General features: G+C 41.6%; 1 protein-coding gene across 11 annotated transcripts in view; it reads right to left on the bottom strand.

Annotated features, from left to right (window-relative positions):
- Window positions 1-26,510, bottom strand: part of SAMD12 (sterile alpha motif domain containing 12) — a 527,507-nt gene that overhangs the window by 453,544 nt on the left and 47,453 nt on the right. For all 11 annotated transcript variants that reach the window (XR_011259240.1, XR_011259241.1, XM_069601104.1 and 8 more), the window contains one exon: window positions 23,287-23,465. Coding sequence is in view for 9 of the 11 variants with exons in the window: in XM_069601104.1 (XP_069457205.1) it covers window positions 23,287-23,465 (179 nt within the window). In the remaining 2 variants the exon portion in view is untranslated. The remainder of the gene's footprint in view (window positions 1-23,286; window positions 23,466-26,510) is intronic.

The following is a 26,510-nucleotide window of genomic DNA, read 5'->3' as shown; positions in this document are numbered from 1 at the left end:
AGAGATCAAATTGCCAACATCTGCTGGATCATCAAAAAAAGCAAGAAAGTTTCAGAAAAGTATCTCTTTCTGTTTTATTGACTATGCCAAAGCTTTTGACTGTGTGGATCACAATAAACTGTGGAAAATTCTGAAAGAGATGGGAATACCAGACCACCTGACCTGCCTCTTGAGAAATCTGTATGCAGGTCAGGAAGCAACAGTTAGAACTGCACATGGAACAACAGACTGGTTCCAAATAGGAAAAGGAGTATGTCAAGGCTGGATATTGTCACCCTGCTTATTTACCTTATATGCAGAGTGCATCATGAGAAACGCTGGGCTGGAAGAAGCACAAACTGGAATCAAGATTGCTGGGAGAAATATCAACAACCTCAGATATGCAGAGGACACCATCCTTATGGCAGAAAGTGCAGAAGAACTAAAAACCCTCTTGATGAAAGTGAAAGAGGAGAGTGAAAAAGTTGGCTTAAAGCTCAACATTCAGAAAACTAAGATCATGGTATATGGTCCCATCACTCCATGGGAAATAGATGGGGAAACGTGGAAACAGTGTCAGACTTTATTTTGGGGGGCTCCAAAATCACTGCAGATGGTGATTGTAGCCATGAACTTAAAAGATGCTAACTCCTTGGAAGTAAAGTTATGACCAACTAGATAGCACATTTAAAAGCAGAGACATTACTTTGCTAACAAAAGTCTGTCTAGTCAAGGCTATGGTTTTTCCAGTGGTCATATATGGATGCAAGAGTTGAACTGTGAAGAAAGCTGAGTGCCAAAGAATTGATGCTTTTGAACTGTGATGTTGGATAAGATTCTTGAGAGTCCCTTGGAATGCAAGGAGATCCAACCAGTCCATCCTAAAGGCGATCAGTCCTGGGTGTTCATTGGAAGGAATGATGCTGAAGCTGAAACTCCAATACTCATGCGAAGAGTTGACTCATTGGAAAAGACTCTGATGCTGGGAGGGATTGGGGGCAGGAGGAAAATGGGATGACAGAGGATGAGATGGCTGGATGGCATCACGGACTCAATGGACGTGAGTCTGAGTGAACTCCGTGAGTTGGTGATGGACAGGGAGGCCTGGCTTGCTGCAATTCATGGTGTCACAAAGAGTCGGATATGACTGAGCGACTGAACTGAACATTTCTGTAAAGTAAACCTAGTGGGTTTTTTAAATTGCACTTTAAATTGATAATGTGCTTTTTGTTAAGGGAGGGCGCCAGTAAACAATGCATTTTTATTTTAAAGCACAAATTGAATATATCCTCAAAAAGCAATCATATAAACTAATGACACATTATCAACTGTGAATTAAAGTGAGTGCTTTTTAACAATTATCCTACATATTTATGGTGAAATAGGGGTCAACAAACTAAAATTCAAGTTGGGGAAGCATCCCCTCATTTGCTCAGGGCCTCAGCTGTGGAATCACATGACCGTATATACTGTTATAATTTGTAAAATTTGCTAAGGTGATGTATCTTACCCATAGTAACTTAAGATAATTGGCCCCTACTTTTCCTTCCGCCTTCCTATTGGGCAGTCTTAGAAAATCCACTGATATGTTGGGGATCCTGCTAAGGGGAAGTTGAGCCAGAACCAACTTAAGCTTGAGTTTAGTAATAGGTATTTATATAGCCTATATGCTATCACATGGTCAACAGTGCTTCCATGTATAGCTAAGTTACTATTAGCTGTCTCAGCGTAGTATGACTTCTAAGAATATTTTTCTCACCTGCATGGACTCAGAATTATTTGGCGCTGGAAGTACAAGCATAGTGAAGGAAGCAAGCTTTGAAATGTAATGAAGCAAGGTGCCAGTCTGAAAATTTCTTCGACTATTTAGACATGGGAAGCTGAAAGCTGAGAATCTAGCTCTTACACCAAGTCAAAAGAGACCTACGGAACAGACTTGACAATATGACATAAACACACCTTTTTTTCCCTTTGTGTAGGAATCTTAGCAAATAGATTCTATCATGATTCCTATCTTAGGGCTCAAACCTATAGTATTACTGCAACCAGTGGTAAGTATATTTATATGAGAGATCATATGATACCAACTCCAGGATATACTATCCCAGGAAATTTTGGTGAAACCCACTAGAGGAAATAATGAATTATCTTTCTATACTTGCTATAGAAAATACTACAAAAATTAGTGTTCTAGGGAGAGACAGTCAATGAACAAGCAGTCAAAAAAGGAAAAAAGTATTATGTATCAATTAATAAAATTTTATTTTTTGGACTTTGCGATGTTTGTGATATTTATCAGCTCTTTCAGATGTATAACTTTTGTGTTTTATTACTCTAAAGTTGAACCATAAGAAGGCTGAGCACCAAAGAATTGACACTTTCAAACTGTGGTACTGGAGAAGATTCTTGAGAGTCCCTTAGACAGCAAGGAGGTCAAACGAGTTAGTCCTAAAGGAAATCAACCCTGTATATTCATTTGAAGGACTGGGCTGAAGCTGAAGCTCCAACAGTTTGGCCACTTGATGCGAAGAGCTGACTCATTGGAAAGAGCCTGATGCTGGGAAAGATTTGAGGGGAAGAGGGGAAGGGGGTGAGATGGTTGGATGGCATCACTGACTCAATGGACATGAGTTTGAACAATTTCAGGGAGATAGTGAAGGACAGGAAAGTCTGGGGTGCTGCAGTTCATGGGGTCCTGAAGAATTGAACACAACTTAGCAACTGAACAACGATAAGAGATTCTAAAGTGATAATCATACTCTATTGATTTGTGTACTTGAAAGTTTTGTGGCTAAAGTTTCAAAACTATCTAAGTATCAGACCCCACAAAATCTACTGCAGGACAAAAACAAAAATCAACTAGACTAAAAGTGAAATTTTAAGAAGACATTTGATGAAACAATGAGATTTGAGGGCCAGTTTTAAGAAAATTTAAACTTTTGATAATGCATAGCAAATAAATCCTTTTATTCATCCATTTAGTAAGAGCAAATTTTTAAAGAAAAGGAAATTTCTATATTTTAAGCTATACTTGCATTGCTCCTCTGTAGGATTAATTTAAAATAGGAATTAAAACCATTTATAAAATCTCAAACTTTAACTCTGGGGTTATGATCATGATCTTAAAACTGCCTTCCTTAATAAAAGATGCCAAGTATTAAATTAAAACTCTTAACCTGACTTGAAGCAAAAAACAAACGAACAAAAAAATTAGTGTATTAAAGTTTATGGCTCACGGGACTATCTAATTAACAAATTTTGTTCAGAAAGCTATAAAATGTTAAGAATAAATTCCTACTCAGTCTACAAATTTAGAAACTGATACTCAGTAATCAAGTGTAAGACACAATTTAGAAAAATAATATTAAATAATGCAAGTGTGCACCATTTCTAAAAACAAATCCCTTTCCTAAAAATGACAAGATGGGGACTTCCCTGGTGGTCCAGGGGTTAATGACTTTGCCCTCCAAATGCAGGGGGTGCAGGTTCGATCCCTAATTGGGGAGGTAAGATCCTACATGCTTCATGGCCAAGAGGCTCCCCCAAACCATAAAACAGAAGCAATACTGTAACAAATTCAATAAACACTTATGAAAAATTAGGAGATGGATGAGAAACAGGCTTGACATCTAAAATAATAACATAGATTCGATTTCTTTCCTCCTTGATTTTCATGTCAAAGACTTATACATTGCCAAAGAAGGGATGTAGCCTTTCCTTGTTTTGTTCCTTTTGAGGTAACTGCAGTGTGTCCTGGGGGACTGTCCACCAGGCACTTGAAAGTGAAGGAAGCGGGCTCAGGAGAGCTGTCAGGCCTGGAGGTCAGGCTGGCTGGTCATCTGCACAGACATTGCTGAGGGGGAAATGGTAAGAAAACCAAAAAGAGGCTGATTTCCGGTCTTGGAAATCACTATATACTATATATGAGGGATAACGCTAAAAAATAAAAATAAAGACTGTTGTAATCATGGCTTGTGTAAATATAGAGAAAACTGGTACATACATTTAGCCAATAGCATTTTATAGAAGAAGAAAATACCAAAAAAAAAAAAAGATAAAGCTAAGGGACCCAGTCATTTCCAGAAAGCTCGAGAGTTTAAAAGTGAGAGGATGAATTTAAAAGTGAGCAGACTTTCACAAGTTCGGTGGTAGATTCACCAGTGTTAATTTTACTATTAGTCATACATACATATTTTATATGCTATTCCATATTATCAAATATTATATATACCTTTTTAAAGAGTGGAAATGCACGCATGAGCCTGCTGCTACTGCTGCTAAGTCACTTCAGTCGTGTCCGACTCTGTGCGACCCCATAGACAGCAGCCCACCAGGCTCCCTTGTCCCTGGGATTCTCCAGGCAAGAACACTGGAGTGGGTACACTTTATAAATAATCACTAAGATTGTTATTATTTTATTTTGAGGTATAGTTGATTTAAAATATGTAAGTTTTAGGTGTACAACATAACAATTTGCAGTTTTTAAAGATTATACCCCATTTGTGGTTAGTATAAAGTACTGCTGTATTCTCTGTGCTGTACAATCTAGCCATGTAGTTTTATTTTATACATAATAGTTTGTACCTCTTAATCCTCTACCTCTCTATCTTACCTCTCCTCCCACTGGTAACCACTCGATTGTTCTTTCTGTGAGTCTTTTGTTATATATATTCACTAGTTGGTTTTTTTAGATTCCAGATAAAAGTGGTAATGTATAGTATTTGTCTTTCTCTGACTTATTTCACTTAGTATAACACCCTCCAAGTCCATCCATGTTGTGGCAGATTTTCATTCCAATCTCATTAATAGCCATCACTGTCCAGGCCCCAAGTATAAAGCTAAAGGCCATCTCCCACCTTGCTCTAACTGAGGGATGGCTCCAAAGAGATCTTCTCTAGGAGAAAGGTGGAGAAACCCTTAAAATACTGAAAATAACCAACCCCTATACAACTTGAAGTTTCTCATAAATATTTGGAGTATTGAATAAAGTCCCAAGAAAAAAAGGCCATGATGAAGTGACAGGATGAAAAATCTGACTCCTAATTTCATCTCTGAAACATTTTTGCAGGCTTCTGCAAACCACCCCTCTTCTTTGCCCATCAGTTTCCTCACCAGTAAAAATGAGAAGGCTGGATGATTCCGAACATTCATGCTGATTATGACTACTCCTTTCCCCTATATTTTCTGGGGTTTGCCATCAAGGCACACAAGCCTTGTGTTTCCTGAGAAGCTGCTGCAAATTGTGGGGTTCCACTGGGGACCATCCTCAACAAAATGGTGGCGTTGGCTAGAAACTGCCATGACTCACTGAAGTACAGTAATAAACACTACTGCAAATAACTTCCCTGAGCTCAACCCCAGTTGTTGCCAATAAATATTAGCCAAGGTAAGCCCAAGAGGGAAAGGGGTCATTCAAGGAGAAGCACTAGATTCTTAAAGTTGATGTATAAATGGTGAGAGACATAGCATATATTTGTGTTCTGGAAGGAAAAAGAGGGCAGCGTCTCCAAAACGAAATAATTGCTTCAGTGGATTAAACCACATACATGCATACACACGCACACAAATAACACTGGAAAAAAGCAACAATTAAGCCCAACAGGTACAGCACTGAGCACTCAGTGATACATTCGAGAAGAAACCATGAGCTAAAGAAAGTCACAGCAACAATGTGAGATGGGAACGGTGGCTAGCTGCTGTCAATTACAGACAAACACCAAATGGGGCACTGGGAAGACGTGCCCCATAATGTCCTGATGCTGGTTATAATCGCTGGGGCCCAGGAGAAAAGCTTTAAAATCTTCAAACAGCAGTATAACTTTAGTTCGGTTGTTCAAAGTGAAAAGGGCACTAAGAGTCTCCATCTGTTGAAAAGAAAGTCATGATCGATACTGACTCTAGAGGATTAACTGAGCCCACCTATCTTTGTCAGGGTTTGCACTTGGCTTGACGTTCAACAAGATGCCTGCCTGTGAGAAGCTTAGGTTTGGGACAAACATTATTACATTGTTCTCAGATGCCACCTGGATTAAACTGATTAGGCTAGGCTTATGCTGCAGTGGGGCTTCCTTAGTGGCGCAGTGGTTAAGAATCTGCCTGCAATGCAGGAGACACGGGTCCAATCTCTAGGTTGGGAAGAGCCCCGGGAGAAGGAAATGGCAACCCACTACAGTATTCTTGCCTGGAGAATCCCATGGACAGAGGAGCCTGGCGGACTACAGTCCATGGGGTCACAGAGTTGGACATGACTTAGCGACTAAACGAAAACACATGCCATGCTGACAAACATTCCTCAAACTCTTGGAACACAATGAAAATTTATTTCTTGCTTATACAAAGTCAGCTCCAAGTCGGCTCCTGGGCAGTCTCTGTGGTGACCTGGTGATCAAAGTTTCTTTGACTCTGTGCTATGCCATCTGACCTGGTGGCTACCACACTCCCCGAAAGGGAGCTGGAAGTTTGCATCAGAATGTTTGCTAGCCCCAGTCCATTACGGCAGTGTGTTTCTCTTACAGGCCACTGTCTGGAACTAGGCATTCTGGGAGACCAGCAAGTACAGTCTTACTGGAGCCCACGAGGAGAGATGTGGATGTTGGTGAACGTAAGTGACAACTATAATGACGGAACTAATAAAGAGCAGAGACTCTCACATCCCTACAGAAAGTTAAGATGCCTTCAAAGCTTAAAAACGACCTGCTGTTCATCCTCCCAACCCCTACTCCTTTTCCAACTGGCCATGCAATGCACTGGCCTCCTTCCACCAAATGCGTGAAACAGTCAACAGTAGGCAAACATGACGAAGGGTGGGGCAGCTTAAAAAAAAAAAAAAAAGCTGAAAAAAGTGAAGATGATCTACTTCTACCCAGGTGCTTTCAGGCTATGTCATTACCCTCCAAACTGAAGAGCCTAATCCTTAGGCTCAAAATTCAATAATGACAGGACAAGGCTAACAGTCCAAGTAGCAGCACAGAGTCATGGAAACCGCAGAGATATCACCTTTTAAATGTCAGGACTTCTGAAATATCCCTGAGTTTCTACATACGTGATCCCTCTGCAACACACAGAGTACACACCACAATATGACGCACGTGACCGCTGACCTATAACTGTAGCCCAGATCACCCTTGGAAACTGGACTTGCAAGTTTAATGACTTACTTGACATTTTCTTTTGGATGTAACTCTGAAATTGTAAAATTAATTATGGTCAAAAAGAAACTTCTGATTTCACCTCAAATCTTCCCCTATTAACATCTTCTTTCCTTGACTTTTTTTTTTTTTTTCCATCTTACTAAATAACACCAGTATCTGGTTAGCTGCTCAAACCAGGAACTTAGTCATCATCATCACTTCTCCTTTGCCTCATGGATTATACCTAATCTCATTTTATCACTTCTGTCTCCAAAATAAACTCCAGATTTGCCCAGTTCTCTCCATTTCTATTAGTATCACCAGCTCACCTCCATCAACTCCAGTACCCACATTCTAGTCTATTTCTCCTCTTGCTCGCTTCCAACCAACCCTCTGCGGAGCAGATGGGGTCTTCTCTTTGTAAGCCCCTCCCCTACCTGAAACCTTCCATCAATTTCTCCGTCACACAAAACATAAGGTTCAGGCAAAACCACAGGATCCCTAAGATCATCTTGAGCCCCCGTATACCCGCCACATAGGTCTCTTTCCTTTCCTCAGGAGGAGACACACCTCCCTACCTCAGGGCCCTTGTACAAGCTGACTCTGGTTCAGAAGCGTTCTCAGTCGCATCTTTTGGCAAGGCCGCTCCTTTCCGACACTTAGATTTCATTTCAGAGCGCACCCTTTCTCCCTTTCCTCTTTCAGTCCCCTAGCCTCACCTCCATCTTCATTTCCTGTCTCAGTTTCTCAGACCTCAGCTGGTTTCCTTCCAAATATACACCAGAACTTGTGCCATAGTACATGTTTGAGATCCAGTTTCCACTTCTATCTTATTCAATACACTATCACCAGAGAAGGGGTCTAACAGATACTTTGAATGTTGAATGATATGTGCACTTTAAGGAGATAAGTCATTTTCACTAAATAAGAGAGGGCTTACTATACTTTTTATACTATGTCAGTGTCCTTTACACTGAAGGTCACAAACTTAAACTCCCTATAGAAGCCTGGCAGGAAACCTCATGAATGAAGACGGCCAGGCATAGGCAGAACCAAAGTAGAGAGACTATTCATCAAAAAGGGGCAGCTGCTGACAACTCCAGCTGGTACCAATTTAGGCTTATCATATCCAGATTTTTAAAAAATTTTCAAGAGAAGCGGGAAATCTGGAGTATTTAAAGGGAGAATGTTAGGGGTTTTCCACCGCGGAAGATTAATTTAAACCTTAAGTATGTGTGGGCAAACAAAACTTGTTGGTAGACCCAATATGGCTGCAGGCAGCCAATTCAAAACTTCTGCTGAAAAAAGTTATTTTCTCTAGTCCATCTTGCCAAAATGTTTTCCAAGGATAACGATGATACGAAGAACAACGATAGAAGCAAACGTAACAGCATGCTTACTATATGCCAGGAGCCATTTTGAGCATTTTAAACATAAATTCCAATGATACAATCAACCACCCAAAGAGGTAGGCACTATGATTATCCCCACTGGACAGATGAAGACACTGAGGCAGAGAAAGAATAAGAAACTGGCCCCAGGTGATACAGCTAGCAAGTAGCAGGGTAGACTGGGGATCGGATCCAATGTCCCAGGTCAGTGTCCTTCACTATTTTATATCAAGAGCAATCAAAATGTTGAAATCACATATCCTCGATTTAAAAAAAGTTCTGCTTGGTAACAAATCCAAGCTTTGGTGCATTTCTTTCTTCCATCTGGGTTCCACTGGTGGCTCAGATGGTAAAGAATCCACCTGCAATGCAGGAGACCTGGGTTTGATCCCTGGGTTGGGAAAATTCCCTGGAGGAGGAAATGGCAACCCACTCCAGTATTCTTGCCTGGAGACTCCCATGGACAGAGGATCCTGCAAGGCTACAGTCCATGGGGTCCTGAAGAGTCAAGACACAACTAAGTGACTAACACTGTTACTTTCTCTTCTGTTTGTTACAGTTCTGGCTACCTCTGCTGCTGCTGCTGCTGCTAAGTCGCTTCAGTCATGTCCAACTCTGTGCAACCCCATAGATGGCAGCCCACCAGGCTCCCCCGTCCCTGGGATTCTTCAGGCAAGAACACTGGAGTGGGTTGCCATTTCTGGCTACCTCTAAGTTGTTACTATTATTCAGGGCATCGATAGGATTAACCCTCATTTGTCTATTTAGTACAACATGAGAAAAGGTTGGTATCAGATTTCTCCCCAAAAAAGATTACACAATGTGCAAGTTAGACATGAGTGCATTTATGAGCTAAACTACTTAATTATAAAAAGAATAGGGAAGCAATGAAGTTCAGCTTTTGGTAACATTTGGCCGAAATTCTATAAGGATTTGGCTTTAGCCTTGGTTTTTGGCAGGCCAAGTAGCCAAATGCCATTTTGGCTCTAGTTTTGGCAACCTTGAGCTTGTGCAAAATAATGATCATTTGGTCATGTGGGTTACTTACACCTCTGACCATCACTACACTGCTGGTGACACAGATAGGGATGCTCCTTAGGGCTTATTATTGCTATAGGAAAATTCCCTTTCCAATAAACGTAGGTATTTACATGTAATTAAGCTAATCTCCTGGCTTGTTTTTATATTAAAAGTTAGTCAGGTGAAACTTAAATGCACATTGATTATATGAATTCATTTACACAAGAAATAATTGTGTCCCTATAACATACCAAACATAGTTTGCCATTTTAGGGATAGATCAAAAGACAAATCAGGTCCCTGCCCTCACACAATTTACATTTGGAGGGATGACATAAAATAATAATACATGTAATAGATAAGAAGATGATACACTGTTTTAGAACGTCATGGGTATGTTGAGTGTGGGAGTGAGAATAACGAAAGAGTCAAGGATCAGAAGCACTGGGAAAGAGTTCGCTGTTTAAACACAACAGCCCAGCAAATATCACTGAGGTTACGGTTGAATAAAGGTTTCGAGAAGATGGAGGAGAGAGTCTTGGGCATCCTGAGAAAAAGAAGCTGCAGGCAGAGGGAACAGCAGTACAAGGGCTCCCAGGTGGGAAGATACCCGGTTTAATCCAGAAGGAGCCTGAACATGAAGAGTGTAGCAGCAGATGACATGAGTGACTTACCAGGGAACAGATCACGCAGAGCCCAGGAGGACACGGAAGGGACTCTGGCTTTTAATTCGAGGAAAATGGGGAGCAATGAGAGGTGTTTGAGCAGAGGAACAACATGATCTGACGGGCATGTGAATGAGATTATTCCAGCTACCGAATTGAAATTCCTGCTTTACAGTATTGTGAAAACATCTTTTAAGACAGAAAACCACAGGAATGGCAGTAAAATTCAGCTTGATCTTGAGAACACGTAACAAGTATCTTCTTTAAATACAATCCTAAACTTTCATTTATGGGACTGTTTCAATGAAACTGCCTCATGAGCTACAACCAACATGGCAAGCCCAAGAGTTGAAGTCCTCATTTCAGTCAGTTTTAAGTGGAGAGGATGAAAGATCAATGACTTGGTAATATCATCATTAGCACAACCTGCAGGGGCACAGCTTGACCAAAACATCTGTTGCTCCTCCACTGATCTCAGCTGAAAAGAGTATATTTTCAGTATCACAAATGTGCACTACAAAACCCACAGGAGTCAATAGCTGTGACTCTGCCTGTGATACCACTGTGATACCACCACACTACAATGGCAATTAAAAAAAAAAATCTGCTTGGTATAAATTTAAGTTGTAATAAATAGGTATTCTTATTAGTATTTCAGGTTTGTCCTTGTATGCCAGACATTTTTTCTAGGATGAAGATATTCAACTTCAGCCAAATAGTGGCTGGATACTTGGTCATTTGGCATTTGACCAAAATGCACATTTGGTATATATTCTGAACCAAATGTTTGCGGCCCCTCCTCAGTTCACAGGCTGAAGCTCTTACCCCCAATGTGATGGTATTTGGAGGTAGGGCCTTTAGGAGATAATTAGGTGTAGATGAGGTCATGAGGATGGGGGCCCCATGATAGCATCAGCATCCTTTTCAGAAGAGAAAGACAGACTAGAGCTCACTTTTTCTCCATGTGAGGATATCGGCAGAATGCTTCCATTAGCAAGTCAAGAAGAGGGCCCTCGCCTGGAACCAAATTGACATCTTGATCTTAGACTTCCCAGCCTCCAAAACTGTGAGAAATACATGTCTATTATTAAAGCTACCTAGTCTATGTTAAGGTGATGGCACCCCACTCCAGTACTCTTGCCTGGAAAAATCCCATGGACAGAGGAGCCTGGTGGGCTGCAGTCCATGGGGTCACCAAGAGTCGTACACGACTGAGCGACTTCACTTTCACTTTTCACTTTCTTGAATTGGAGAAGGAACTGGCAACGCAGTCCAGTGTTCTTGCCTGGAGAATCCCAGGGACGGGGGGAGCCTGGTGGGCTGCCATCTATGGGGTCGCACAGAGTCGGACACGACTGAAGTGACTTAGCAGTAGCTAAATCTTGGTAGCCTAGTTATAGTCTTAGTAGTAGTCTATGTTATAAGCTATGTTATTATGTTATAGCATCCCAAGCTGCTATAACAAAATATGTATGGTCACATGTAACAGCAACACCTGAAAACTATTTCTCAGTCATGAATCCCTGGCAATAATGATCAAAGTGCTGTCTGATACCTAGTGGTCTGATTCTCAATTTAAGACTTCCTGATCATTTAAGGAGAAGCCGCTTTCTTTTATCATCTGGTTATGACTTCAAGGCAAAGGGGGAAAAGTTAGGGGAGTCAGCTGATGACTGAGGATTATGAAGACAGCTGTGGGTGGGGGTGGAATCTTGGCCAACACTGGAGGGAGCAGAGGGACTGATGTGCAGGTCGGAGACTTTTTAACCAAGTCAAGTTTGGAATACCAACCACAGACCACAAACAGGTATTTCCCTAGCCTAAGGGACAAGCTAGAACTGTGAAGAAGAAGGGTAACTAAAGAGCTTTGGATGCAACTCTTGATTGCCCTGTGGACAATGTTCCACTTGCACCCACCATCCAGAAAAGCATCCTCTGCCACTAACAATCATTACAGCAAGATGGATCCTCCTGCTCGCCTCTACAGAGACTAAAGATAGTACAGTGGAGTGAGTGAAAGTCACTCAGTTGTGTCCAAATCTTTGTGACCCCATGGACTACACAGTCCATGACATTCTCCAGGCCAGAATACTGTAGTGGGTAGCCTTTCCCTTCTCCAGGGGATCTTCCCAACCCAGGGATCAAACCCAGGCTCCTGCATTGCAAGCAGATTTTTTACCAGCTGAGCCACAAGGGAAGCCCAAGAGTACTGGACTGGGTAGTGTATCCTTTCTCCAGTGGATCTTCCCAACCCAGGAATTGAACCGGGGTCTCCTGCATTGCAGGTGGATTCTTTACCAACTGAGCTATCAGGGAAGCCCAGAGATAAACATTACGGGGCAAAAGAAAGGAAGACCCAGAGGCAAGGAACTTCTGGGTCACATCAACTAGCATTTCGTTTATCAGAAGTGTATTCTTTAAGATGCGCTGGACACTGCAGCAGGCACTGATGCTGTACCAGTGAATAAGACAGAGAAGATCACTGCTGTCAAGGAGTGTACATGTTACTGGAGAGACAGAAAAGAAACAGGATGATTTCAGACAGGAAGAAGCTCCATGAAGGACACACCATGATATCAGAAAGCGTGACTCGAGTGGTCAGGCCTCTCTGCAGAGAAACGTCTGAGCTGGGACCTATGTGACAGGGAATCAAGGTGCAAAGACCAAGGAGGTAAATGCAGGCAGACATGATGGAGGGTACCAACGCGCTCAAGAGAGAGCAGGACTTTGGCATACTCCAGGAACAGAAAGACAAGTATGTCTGGAGCTCAGATGACCAGAGGAAAATCTGATATGAGGTGAGATTGGGGAGGCCAAGCAAAGCCTGAATGTTTTGGATTCTCACCGTAGGAATGAGTCTGGATTTTTACTTTAAGTGAAAAGGATGCTAAGAAGGTGCATGGTATCCTTTAATTCAAGATCGCTGTGCGGGAAGAGGACCACAGGAGGGCAGGAGTGAAGTGGAAGCAAGTCAAGAGATAGTGAGATGGGTCCGGGTGATAGCAGCGGATGTGGGAACATGAGTAGATTTCAGAATAAGCAGTAGGGGGAGAATGAACATGATGTGTTGATGGATAATCTATCTCTGAACAACAGAACTGCCTCTACAATTCACATTTTTTTTCTACATAATACAACATACTGTTTTTTCAACTCAATCATTATTACAAAATCATTCTCTTTTCTCAGTGTATGAGTGATATCTTGCTGCCTGCTAAGTCACTTCAATCGTGTCTGACTCTTTGCAACCCTATGGACTGTAGCCTGCCAGGCTCCCCTGTCCATGGGAATCTCCAGGCAAGACTACTGGAGTGGGTTGCCATGCCCTCCTCCAGAGGATCTTCCCGACCCAAGGACTGAACCTGCATCTTTTCCATCTCCTGCATTGGCAGGTGGGTTCTTTACCACTAGTGCCACCTGGGAAGCCCCATGAAAGATAACAGGGCAGTTTAAAATGATATATTACTTATTACCATGCTTTTTCCTGTTACAACTATTAACTTTTAGCAAGTTATACCCAAATAGAATATAAGTGTTAGCCATTTGTATATTTATAGAGAAGAGAGAAGAGAAGGCAGGGCGTTCTTATAAAATGACTTAAAGTGCCCCTTCCCCACACACCCTCTCCTAACATTTATTTGTCCAGATCCTGGGTGTACAGTGTCTAAAACCGACCTGTCCAGTGCCTCCCATTGGCTGAGGTGCAGCTGAGACATCATGGAGCAGGGAAGACACACAGGCGTGCACCTACACACAGGTCCACCTGTAGGCATCTCAACGAAACGCATCTACTTCTGCAAAGTCACATGGGGACTGCAACACCCACCATGAAGAACCAGTTACTATCTGGCTTTTTATAGCCAAAGTTTGCAAATCACATGGTCACCCGAGTCCAAGTATTCATAGTTCAAAAACAACTGTGATGTAGGATACCAGGAAAAGCCAAAATATACTTGAAAATCGTATGCAACAATACACATTTTATAAAAATGTTTTAGCATCTGTCTCTGTGTGCAGGGAGAGAGAGAGTCAAAGGGGGAAAAGTGTACGTATATGTTAAGAGATGCTGTCCATCTGGTGAACTACAATGTCCCTCACTTGGAACAAGCATCAGCCCTCAAGCTATAGGTACAGACAAAGGTCCAACCTTGCTTTCTTCTACCACCTTCTGCTCTTCCTCTTACTTGGCCTTACGCTTCTCCCAACTTCTCTTTTATCTTCTTCTCGAGTTCTTCACTTGGCAGAGTTGACCAGGGCTCTCAGATGCCTCTAGGCTTTTCCAGTGTCACCAATCAAGGACTCGGAGTCTCTTCAACACAGCCACAGAAGCAGACCACTGCTGTCACGAGTGCCTCTTATGTTTGTCTTTTTCTTAGGTTCAAATTACACACTTGCCTTTTTATAAATGCAGGCAATTCTGAAATTTCTCAATCAGTTCTGACAGGCATGACTCTGTAACTGTGGTCATGGTTGAAAAGTTTACATATTGATCCCCAGCATTTCAGACTGGAAAAGAAAGGCATTTGGGCAGAGTGCTATCAGACAAGCCACCCCTAGAACTCACCCTTTCTTCCAGAAGACTATCTTTACTGTGTCAAATTGTCAATGGAATTGTAACTGGGCTCTGACCCACCCACTGATAGGGGCTCCACTTCCCCTGAGGCCAACTTTCCATTCTATCCTCAAATGGCATGCACTGCAGTCTGGGTACACAAGAAAAGGAATACCAACCAAGTGGCTGCAAGCACCTGTTGTTTCGTATAGAGTGGCAAGCTCTGGCCATGTGTCAGAATTATGATGTTTTAGGTCAGGCTGCACCACTACTAGCCTCAAGATTTTGAGAAGGCATGTCATCTCATCACCACCTATGCAATAAATTAGGTAGTCGGATGCTCCCTAAGGCCTTGATTGATTATTCCATGAAACTATGGCTCCAATGCATGCTCCATTGTCACACTTTTCAGAGCTCAACACGTCAGTTGTAAATGCTCACCTTTTCAAATACACGTTGACTGCAGTTTCTCCTGAGATCTTTCCAAGTGTTCAGTGCATGTGCAGGAGGGGCCTGGAACTCACACGGTATGAAGTCATTTTGGCTTATCTCTCTTGTTCTGACCCCTGACAATTCTTAACTAGGTATGTGGTCATAATGTTTCTCATGCATTATGTCCTTTCCTATCACTGGTGACAGTATATTGGGTTGGCAGCCTCTTTTGGAGACATTCTTACTCCCCAAGCCAAGAAATACAGATAGCCAAGAATTAGATCATTCTATCCCCAAATTGCTGTAGGCCTTCTCAGAGGCAGCTGAGCAATGTGATTTGATCAAGGTTAAGTACAATCCCCCCTTCATCTTTAACCCAAGACAGAACTCTCGGAGCTTTCTGTTTCAATCCCAGATTATGGCTTCCTTTCCCACTCTAACAAACATCCACCGGCTGCCCTACAGTCAGCTCTCATTTATCCACCTGTGGCTTATCCCAAGCACCGGGCTTTCTCCTCTTTCCGCCTCCAGCACCAAACTCCAGGCCAGCTCCTTTAACTCTGTGCCAAAGAAATACAAACTAAATCTAATATTAGCCTAATGAGAAAAGGCTATCTGCTGCCAAAGATTCACATAATGCAGCCCAGAGCCAAATGTGGGCAATTATTCACTGCTTTGGATGCTGGCACTGCTTCTCCCTTATATAATATAGCAATCAGGATCTACTGCATTTCCCCCCAAGAAAGAAAGAATACATGCAGTGTTTTAACCTCTTCGTCTCATTGGCCTGATTCTCTGAATAACAGATTCTCTTTTCTTTCCAAATAAATCAATCATTTGTACATTTAATGTTAAAGAGATGAAAAAAAAATCCTGGTTTTATAGTCATTATACTTAGATTTCAATTTCATGTTCCTCTACTTTTTAGCCAGAAGCTAAGTTTTGCAAGTCATTCTTAGTTTTCTCAGCTGCAAGATGGAGATTTTATAAATAAAAACATAGGAGTCAATCACATCTGAACAAGAGACACACAGAAAGCCATCAAGACTCTCAATCATTATTCTGATTCACTGCTTTACATGCTCTGGTGAATCAGCATTGCTGGTATGAAAAAATAAAGATTAACTTTATGAAACCCTTACTTTATAGGCATGAAAACACAGGGCAAGTTTCTTCGTAAGCACCTAGAAGATCAAGTCTAGAAGTCAAGAGTTTCGACTTCCCAATGCTGTATATAGGCCACTTGTGAGGACACAGTCCAGAATTTCAAGGTGGGGAACAGCCAGCATGCTATCTACCAATGGGCTGATCTTAGTCCAGATCCCGAGTTGCTATGGAAAAGCAAATTCCAACCATCAGACAATTGAGGGCTATAACCTTCAAAACAGACTCCCCTTTCCACATTTTTTCTCATGATTGAAGCACATGTCCCCCCAGGCCCAAGGACAAGGGTCAGAGAAAATGTTCACACAATTCCATCTGTTCATCTTACTCTTATAACCAGAAAACTTCAATGGCTTCCACAGATCAGAGCAGCCTGTCCAATAGAACTTTCTGTGATGTTCTATGTCTGTGCTAGCCAAGACACTGATTCCTAAGGCATCTATACTCTCTGGATTCGCAAGTCCTCACTGGCATTTAGGACTCCCATTGATAAATACCTTTTGCAAATTCACACATCAAATGTATCTGTTTTTGTTTTCCCAACTAGACCCTATGCTACCCAGTAATAAGGCTTAAAAGTGAGCTTGGTTCTCTATTGATTTCTATTTCATTTCTCTTTCATTTAAGACAGCCAATGACATGGATAACCATCTTTCTAGAATTACAGCTCTAGTCTTTTGAGTCATTGAGGGCAAGGGTCCCCAAATCACATTTACGATAAAGAAACAGAAAGATGCTTTTTCCAAGGATGTGTAGACAGAGAGATTTTTTAATTATAAAAGCAATATGAATTTCACAGTCAAGATGGTAAATTATACTTATGCTATACAATCCCCTCTCAGTCTCGATACTAGAAAATATATTTTAAAATTTATATATTGCCATACTTGAAATCAAGGAAGAGATATCTTTAGGTGCCAAGAGCTCATAGCAGTGAGGAATGATGAAGCTCAAGACACCTCCTGGAGATCTGGAATAGGAACTGGTTTCAAAGCCTCGCCTGGCTAGACTTGGAATGGCAGAGCCCCCAGGCATGACGGGGAGATGGAACCAGGCTCCATTGTGAAGCTGCAGATGAGACAGCACATCTGGGGGGACTTTATTTGCATAATCAGTAGCAAAGACAACATCAGATTGAGACATAATTAAACACCTGGTCAAAGCTGCTACCTCCCAAACAGTTCAGGAAGAGACAAACACAAAAGCACCTCATCAGTGCTTGCTTCAACAGCACACAGACTACAAAAGCACCTCAACACATGGCATATTTCCCAAGACAACTCTCTTCCTTGGCAAATCATTCAGCAAGAATTTGGACCCATGGGAGGAAAGACAATACCCTCAAAGGTAGAACACCAATGCAACAAATAGGAAGAGTCACAGCTGAGCTGCTTAAGTTAATGGGACACCTGAAAAGAGCTTTAAATAAATATGCTTAAAAGAGTTCAGTTCAGTTCAGTTGCTCAGTCATGTCCGACTCTTTGTGACCCCATGAACTGCAGAACGCCAGGCTCCATCACCAACTCCTGGGGTTTACTCAAACACTTGTCCATGGAGTCAGTAATGCCATCCAACCATCTCATCCTCTGTCATTCCCTTTTCCTCCTGCCTTCAATCTTTCCCAGCATCAGGGTCTTTTCAAATGAGTCCGTTCTTCACATCAGGTGGCCAAAATATTGGAGTTTCAGCTTCAGCATCAGTCCTTCCAATGAATATTCAGGACTGATTTCCTTTATGCTTAAAAGAGTACATATATTAAAAAGAAACTCCAATGAGTGTAAAAGAAGAAAAATTTCCCCAAAATCTCAGCTCTAGATATAAACTGTCTCCTGAGAAATCTGTATGCAGGTCAAGAAGCAACCGTTAGAACTAGACATGTAACAAGAACTGGTTCAAAATTGGGAAAGGGGTACGTCAAAGCTGTATATTGTCACCCGGCTTATTTAACTTAAATGCAGAGTACATCATGTGAAATGCCAGGCTGGATTAACCACAAGCTGGAATCAAGATTGCAGGAAGAAATGTTAATAACCTCAGATATGCAGATGACATCACCCTAACGGCAAAAAGCTAAGAGGAACTAAAGAGCCTCTTGATGAAAGTAAAAGAGGAGAGTGAAAAAGCTGGCTTAAAACCCCACACTCAAAAAACTAATATGGCATCTGGTCCCATCAGCATATAGCAAATAGATGGGGAAACAATGCAAACAGTGACAGACTTTATTTCCTTGAGCTCCAAAATCACTGCAGATAGTGACTGCAGCCACTAAATTAAAAGACGTTTGCTCCTTGGAAGAAAAGCTATGACAAACCTAGACAGCATATTAAAACACAGAGACATTATTTTGCCAACAAAGGTCTATATAATCAAAGCTATGATTTTTCCAGCAGTCATGTACGGATGTGAGAGTTGGACCATAAAGAAGGCTGAGCACCAAAGAATTGATGTTTTTGAACTGTGGTGCTGCAGAAGACTCTTGAGAATCCCTTAGACAGCAAGGAGATCAAACCAGTTAATCCTAAAGGAAATCAACCCTGAATATTCTTTGGATAGACTGATGCTAAAGGTGAAGCTCCAACACTTTGGCCACCTGATACTAAGAGACAACTCACTGGAAAAGATCCTGATCCTGGGAACGACTGAGGGCAGGAGGAGAAGGGGACAACAGAGGACAAGATAGTTGGATGGCATCAACTACTTAATGGACGTCAGTTTGAACACACTCTGGGAGATAGGGAACAACAGGGAAGCTTGCTGTGCTGTAGTCCATAGGGTCTCAAGGAGTCATACATGACTTAACTATCAGCCTTAAAATGGAACACATTTGAGTCAGTTCTAATGAGGTAGATGAACCTAGAGTCTATTATACAGAGTGAAGTTAAAAAGAGAAAAACAAATATTGTATATTAACACATACATATGGAATCTAGAAAAAATGGTACTGATGAACCTATGTGCAGGGCAGCAATGGAGATTCAAACAGAGAGCAGACTTGTGGACACAGTAGGGGAAGGAGAGGGTGGGACAAATTGAGAGAATAGCACAGAAACATATATATTACCATACATAAAATAGCCAGTGGGAATTTGCTACATGACACAGGGAGCTCAAACCCAGCACTCTGTGCAAACCTAGAGGGATGCGATCAGGTAGGAGGAGGCAGGAGGTTCAAGAGGAAGGGGACACATGTATACCTAAGGCTGAGTCACGGTGATGTATGGCAGAAAACAATACAATACTGTAGAACAATTATAAATAAAAATAATTTTAAAATATAAATAAAAATAAAATTTTGAAATAAATTAAAACCATTTAAAAATAAATAAATTAAAAACAGTTATGGAATAAAGTCTTTCAGACTTGGTGATGCCTTTTTACGGGGAAAAGATATTTACAGGAAAATGGGAACATGTTACACACTGTGCAGGAACCTGCCCGTCTTCCTCTCCCGTACTGTAACAGCAGCGCACTCATTTGCTTGCATAAACACTGCTATAGATTGAAAATCTGTGTTCCCCTAGAATGCACACCCTAACCCCCAATGTGATAGTATTAGGAGGAGGAATCTTTGGGAGGACAGAGCCCTCACGAATGGGATCAGTGCCCCCATGAGAGAGATTCCAGAGAGATCCTTGGTCCCTTTCCACCATGTGAGAACACAGTGAGCTGATGGATGTCTATGACCTGGGTAACAGGCTCTTATCATACACTCCAGCAGGTGATACCTTGACCTTGAACTTCCTAGCCTTCAGAACTATGAGAAACAAATTTCTATTGTTTATAAACCATCCAGTTTCTTTAATTTTTATTGGAGTATAGTTTCTGGTCGCTCAGATGGTAAAGAATCTGCTTGCATTGTGGGAGACATGGATTCAATCCCTGGGTCAGGGAGATTCCTTGGAGAAGGGAATGGCTACCCACTCTAGGATTCTTGCTTGGACAATTCATGGACAGAGGAGCCTGGTGGGCTACTGTCCCTGGGGTTGCAAAGAGTTGGACACGATGGAGTGACTAAAACTTTCCTTTTGCAGTTGCTTTATAATGCTATGTTAGTTTCTGCTGTACAGCAAAGTTAATCAGTTATATGTATACATATATCGCCTCTTCTTTAGATTTCCTTCCCATGTAGGTCACTGCAAAGCACTGAGTAGAGTTCCCTGTGCTATGCAGTAGGTCCTCATTAGTGATCTATTTTATACATAGTATCAATAGTGTATATATGTCAATCACAATCTCCCAATTCATCCCCTAGTCTTCCCCTCTTAGGGGCCATACGTTTGTTCTCTACGTCTGTCTCTATTTCTGCCTTGCAAATAAGGCCTCTATAGTATTTTTCTAGATTCCACATGTATGTGTTAATATACAATAATTGTTTTCCTCTTTCTGACTGACTTCACTCTGTGTGACGGTCTCTAGGTCCATCCACATCTCTACAAATGATTCCACTTCGTTCTTTTATACAGCTGAATAATATTATAAGCCACCCAGTTTAAGGTGTATAATAGCACTCTGAACAAACTAAGGTAAATATACATAGGTCTCCGCCACCCTTAAAAAGATAGAATTCTGTTCAATTCCATGAATATACAATCTCTTTGGCCAAAGTTTTATGAATGAACATTATTTTCATATTATAGACATCGCTAGAGTGAATATTCTCCTGCAGCCATCTTTGCACATCTGGGTAATTATTTCCTTAGGACAAGTTCCTAGAGAGGACATTACTGGCTCAAAACTTACACTCACTGAAAATTTTGGTAACTCTGTCCTCCAGAAAATCTGTACTGATTTGCATTTCTGAGTGGCTTTACATGATGCATCTGTAGCTAGAGGTTTTTTAAGGTAAGTGTAGAGTAGGTCAAGTTACCAGAGATTCAATTATTTACCTAAGGAAAAAGATGACTCACAACTCCAATAACCCTTGGAGTGCAACCGAAAGGCACATCTCAGTGTGTCCATACATGCACAGAACATGTTCACACTGTTGGTGGTACAGAATCTCTGGGGTATGTGACACTGCCGGTCTGCAGTAATCCTTATTTTTATTTTTGCCCCTGCTCCCCAGCAACCACCACTGTCATCAAGTCCTCCATGAAAAAATAAATACTTTGTAACAAGAGCTCCTAGTCGGTCACTCCTAAACATGTCATTATGAAGACATTCAGAATTCCCTTTCAACTCAGTTTGGGGGTTTCACTATAGACAACCTGGAAAAACTCCGACGAATCTGCCTTGCAACTCGAGTCTAAACCTGAGGAAAGGTTCATTATAGATGACTGCATTCTCAGTGAAGTAGGTTTTCAGCAAAGCAAATATAAAGTGAACTAGAGGCAAAAAGCACTGACATGAAAACTGGTTTTACTACCACATCACACATTCCAGATAATTCAGAAGTTATCAAATCCTATCAGGTTTGAATCCAACTTCTTATATCACCGAATCTGTTCTGCAAATAAAAGAGAATCTGGAAAAGTTGAATTAAATTAATTTAATTAAACTAAAGTTGAATTAAAATCAGGCAATTGTCAATTAATTTGTTTTCTTTTCCCCCACTGTAATGTTTAATATTTTATGCATCTCTGAAAAGATCCTACTCAAATAAACCATTTATCTTCCTAGTTAAAGAAGACCTTTAAGACATTTTTTTTTCTCACTCTTTCAAGATGGAACCAACCACTGGCTGACCAGATTTAATGTCAAAATAGGGCTTACTTATTCCCAGCTCCTCTCACGTAACAATAACCAACGAGTTTTCTATGAGTTGTAATTTCTCTCAGCTAAAATGTGCAAAATCTCTGCAATATCTCCCTTGCTAATTGTTCCCCACTCCCTACAACACAGATACACACACACTCTTTTGTCATCAGTTTTTAATTATCCGCACTAAAGTAATTGGTAATTATCCAAAAGTACAGACACGGTAGAAAAATTCACATCTGATCTTGGAAGGCTTTTTTCTTTTCTTTTTTTTTTTATGGGAGTGGGAGGGAATTATTGTATAACAGCCAAGCAACCTTTCTACTTGAGGCTTTTCTTGGGGGACTGCAACATCTGCTTTCCAAGGCACGCATATATTCATCCCCTCAACAAGCATTTGAAAGGAAGTCTCTTGGAAGAAAATACCATAGCAAGATGAGTTCTCTCAATTTCCAAGGGGCAAACTAACATACACCCCCAACAGAAGCATCTTCACTGGTTTCAGACAAAAATCCATACAGTGCCAGTTCCATGATGGAGAACCTTTGAAAGAGGCTGCTCTTACTAAATAATCATCTATCCTTTAAACTCCCAGTTTACATCTATATTAAAGACTGAAAGACTGAAGAATACTGCAACAAAATAGAGCAATTATATCTTTAACCAGGGTCCTGTTTACTACTGTCTACGTGACAGAATTGTTACAGAAACCTAATAAGCCAGTATGTCAAAGTTCTTCCAACAGTACCTGGAATACATGTATATATTTCATAAAATATCACTTGTTACTGTGAGGGTCAGCAAAATCCCCTCATACTCATGCAGCCAACTGAGCCTTTTACAAAATACTTGTACATATACAGTATTCAACCTGACGGAGAGGATAGCGTTTCTGGTACCCATTCTATAGGCGAAGAATCTGGGGCTTGGAAAGTCATATGACTTGTCCAATATTAGCAAATGATCAATTAAGCCTGGTAAACAGATTGTTAAGTCCAGGCACTCATCCCTATAGCTCATCCTATACCATCCTCAGAGCCTCATGCTCTAAGACTGACCACAAATGTGCTTTGATTTCACTCTAAAGGTGAGGAAGTCACTATTTTCATTTCTTATTACTTGCAATTGAGGAGCAGTGTTTTTTGAATCACCAACAATAATTAATGAAAGTACTGTCAGTTCTTCCCTGGGGCTGGACCACAAAATACAGAAGCTGCAGCTTCAGAATCTCTTTACCTTATTGGAGTATCACCTACCTTAGTTGTCTCGGCTTCTGTCTGCAGTCGCTTGGGGGTTCCTTTTTGGTCAAGCACCTTCTGGAAAGTTTTATTTTTAATGGATTGAGACTCAACACCTTCACCTTCAATTTGTAGTTTAATACTTTCACCATGGGCAGGGTGATCAATACCCCGTGGATTCAAACCGCAGTGGAGAGCTAGGAAAGAGGAAAGAAATCTAACTCAGAAAACAGATCCTATAAAGAAGGTGTCCATGAAAGACAATACTTCATTTGGTCGACATGGGAAGAAACAAGACATTTCCAAGTTGAGGGGTGGAACCATAACTATAGGAAATAATCTGGGGAAGAGGGACCACGGTATGATAGCAAATCCCAAGCTCGGAAGTCAGAAAGACGGCAGCACAAATGCAGGAAGCATCAGTTTCAAGAAGTTCGACCTTGAGCAAGTGACTAATCCTCATGTTACAGATGATAATACCAAATCAGGCAACTTAGGCACTGCCTCCCACACATGCAGTTATTTCAACCCCTGCAGTTTAGTGTGTATCTATGCTTCCATCTGGAACACTGTTCATTCATTCCTTCCAGCTTCTGAATCTTCCCTATTCTTTGAGCATCCACTCAGTATTCAACAAATATGTATTGAGCAAATAGTAAAAAGTCAAGCAGGTATTTTGTTCCTAGCTCTCACTTTTCCCTTAACAAGTCCCATCCCTTCCCATCATTTCTGATACAATCAATCTGCCCATGACACTCAAATCTTACATCCAGCCCAGAGAGACCTCTTTTTTTTTCTCCTGACAGGTGTGTACTTGCTTTTTAATTTATTCTAATTGGAGGATAACTACTTTACAATTTTGTGATGGTTTTGCCATCCATCAACATGAATTGGCAACAGGTTACAGGTGTTCCCCTCACCCTGTACCCCCCTCCCACCACCCTCCCCACCGTATCCCTCTGGGTTATCCCAGAGCACGAGCTTTGAGTGCCCTGCTTCATGCATCAAACTTGCACTGGTCATCTCTTTTACATATAAAACAAAGGTGAGCATGATGCATGTGCTGGGAACTGAACCCGGTCTCCCACGTGGGAGGTGAGAATTCCATCACTGAAACCAGCAATGGCCCTGTCGCATACAGCCCAGAAAGACCTCTCTTACAAGCTTCAGACGTAAGTAAGACTGTCACTCATCCCAATGTCAGTATATCAGAGATCTCACATTTAACATGTTCACACTGAACCTTGATTTTTCTACGCCCAAATATTCCCCTTCTCCAGTCACTACAGAGAAGCTCAAGAGTCCTCCTTGATACCACTCTCCCTGTAAGTCAGTACATCACTTCCATCTTTTACCAGGGCCAGTGAGTGCTGCACTCAAGATGATGCTCCCATCCACCTCCCTCACCCCATCTCCACTGCCATGACTCTGGTCCACGTGACCCACCTGTCTCACCTAGACTGACCGCCCCACTGCTCCTCCTCCCTGGATGCCCACAATCTCATTAAAAAATGTATACGTCAGTTCACAGACTCTTCTGCTATGAAACAGAGACTCACTGGCTTAGGGAACAAACTTATGGTTACCTGGGTTGGGAGGGATAGTTAGGGAGTTTAGGGTTGACATGTACACAATGCTTTATTTAAAATAATCAAAGATCTCCTGTATAAAAAATGTAGAGGGGACGAGAGAATAAGATAGATGATATTGGCCATGCACTGATAATTCTTGAAGCTAACTGATAGATTCATGGGGATTTATTTCACTACTCCTTCTACTCTTGTGTATATAAAAAAGTTAAACAAACACACAAACTTTCTAATGGCTTCATTGTACACCCAGAGCATTCAAAAGTCTTTAACGTGGGCAACAAGGCTATGACATTATCTGTTTCTTTCTACCTCTCCAATTTCCTCAGCCACTACAGTATCCCTGGTCCACTCCACCTGTACCACCCACTTCCTTGTCTCTTCCTTGAACACTCCATGCCTTCTGGACTTTGCATATTATGTTTCTTTGTCTGAACAGTTTTTCCCCATTCTTCAGCTAACTGATACTCATCAGTCAGGTTTTGGCTTAAATACCAACTCTTCAGACACACCTTTCCTTAATCCCCTCCCTCATTCTCCCCCTCCCCCACCCCGCATTAGATCACATGCCTGGAATGACAAGTATTCAAGAAACATTGCACGAATCTTAAAAATCTCACCGTACAATGGTCCCTATGCATGTGACCGTATTTATACCACTTTATAATCTTATTTCTTTGTTTGGCTGTGCTGGGTCTTCCTTGCTGCACAGGCTTTTTTCTAGCTGCGGTGAGTGGGGGCTACTCTCCAGTTGTGGTGCACGGGCTTCTCCCCGCAGTGGCTTCTCTTGTTGCGGAGCATGGGCATGCAGCCTTCAGCAGCTACGGCACACATCTCAGTAGCTGCCACGCCTGCGCTCTGGAGTACAGGCTCAATAGCTGTGGCTCACGGGCTTAGTTGCTCTGCTGCATGTGGGATCTTCCAGGATCAGGGATTGAACCTGTGTCTCCTGCATTGACAGGCAGCTTCTTTACCACTGAGCCACCAGGGAAGCCCTATTTATACCATTTTATCTAAAAAATTATCTGAAATTCTTTTCTAGTCTTTTAAGTCTCCTAAAACAAGGCCCAGCCTATTTCACGGTGCATTGTAGGCGCTCATGTATTAGTTCATGCCTCTTCCCTCGGGTTTTGTGATGGATCTCAAATAATCTTCATGAAAAACCTTGATACATAATTATATTCATTTCACAGACAAGGGAAATGAGGCTCAAAGGGTTATAATCATAAAAAGTCACACAGTGTCTGCTGAAGGTCACAAAGATCATGTATCATTTAGGTTGCAGATGATTTCAAGTTTCAGATGAACAAACCCAAAATAGATTAAGCAGTGAAGAAAATCATTAACTTTCAGGAGAGGAAGTCCGGTAATGGGAAAAGTTCTGTGTTAGCTGATTTCCCAGTTCAATAGGGCCATCAAGACCCTTTTCACTTCTCCATTCTACCATCCATAACATCACCTTAAGCCTGGGTCCCCCATGGCACTACAGCTATAAGATTCTAGTTCACATCTAGCAATAGAGACAGCTTGGCTGATCATAGTTTTCCTCCCTCAATCCTCCTCCAAACTTGGGTTTTTCTCATTGGTCCAAAGTGAATCACACACATCCAATAGTGAACTAAAACACTGGTAGTGGAGGCAGGATTACCCTTA

The sequence above is a fragment of the Ovis canadensis genome, chromosome 9, assembly GCF_042477335.2.
Source record: "Ovis canadensis isolate MfBH-ARS-UI-01 breed Bighorn chromosome 9, ARS-UI_OviCan_v2, whole genome shotgun sequence".
Lineage (NCBI taxonomy): Eukaryota > Metazoa > Chordata > Mammalia > Artiodactyla > Bovidae > Ovis > Ovis canadensis.
The sequence above is the reverse complement of the archived record's forward strand: the minus strand, read 5'-3'. Positions and strand labels throughout refer to the sequence as shown.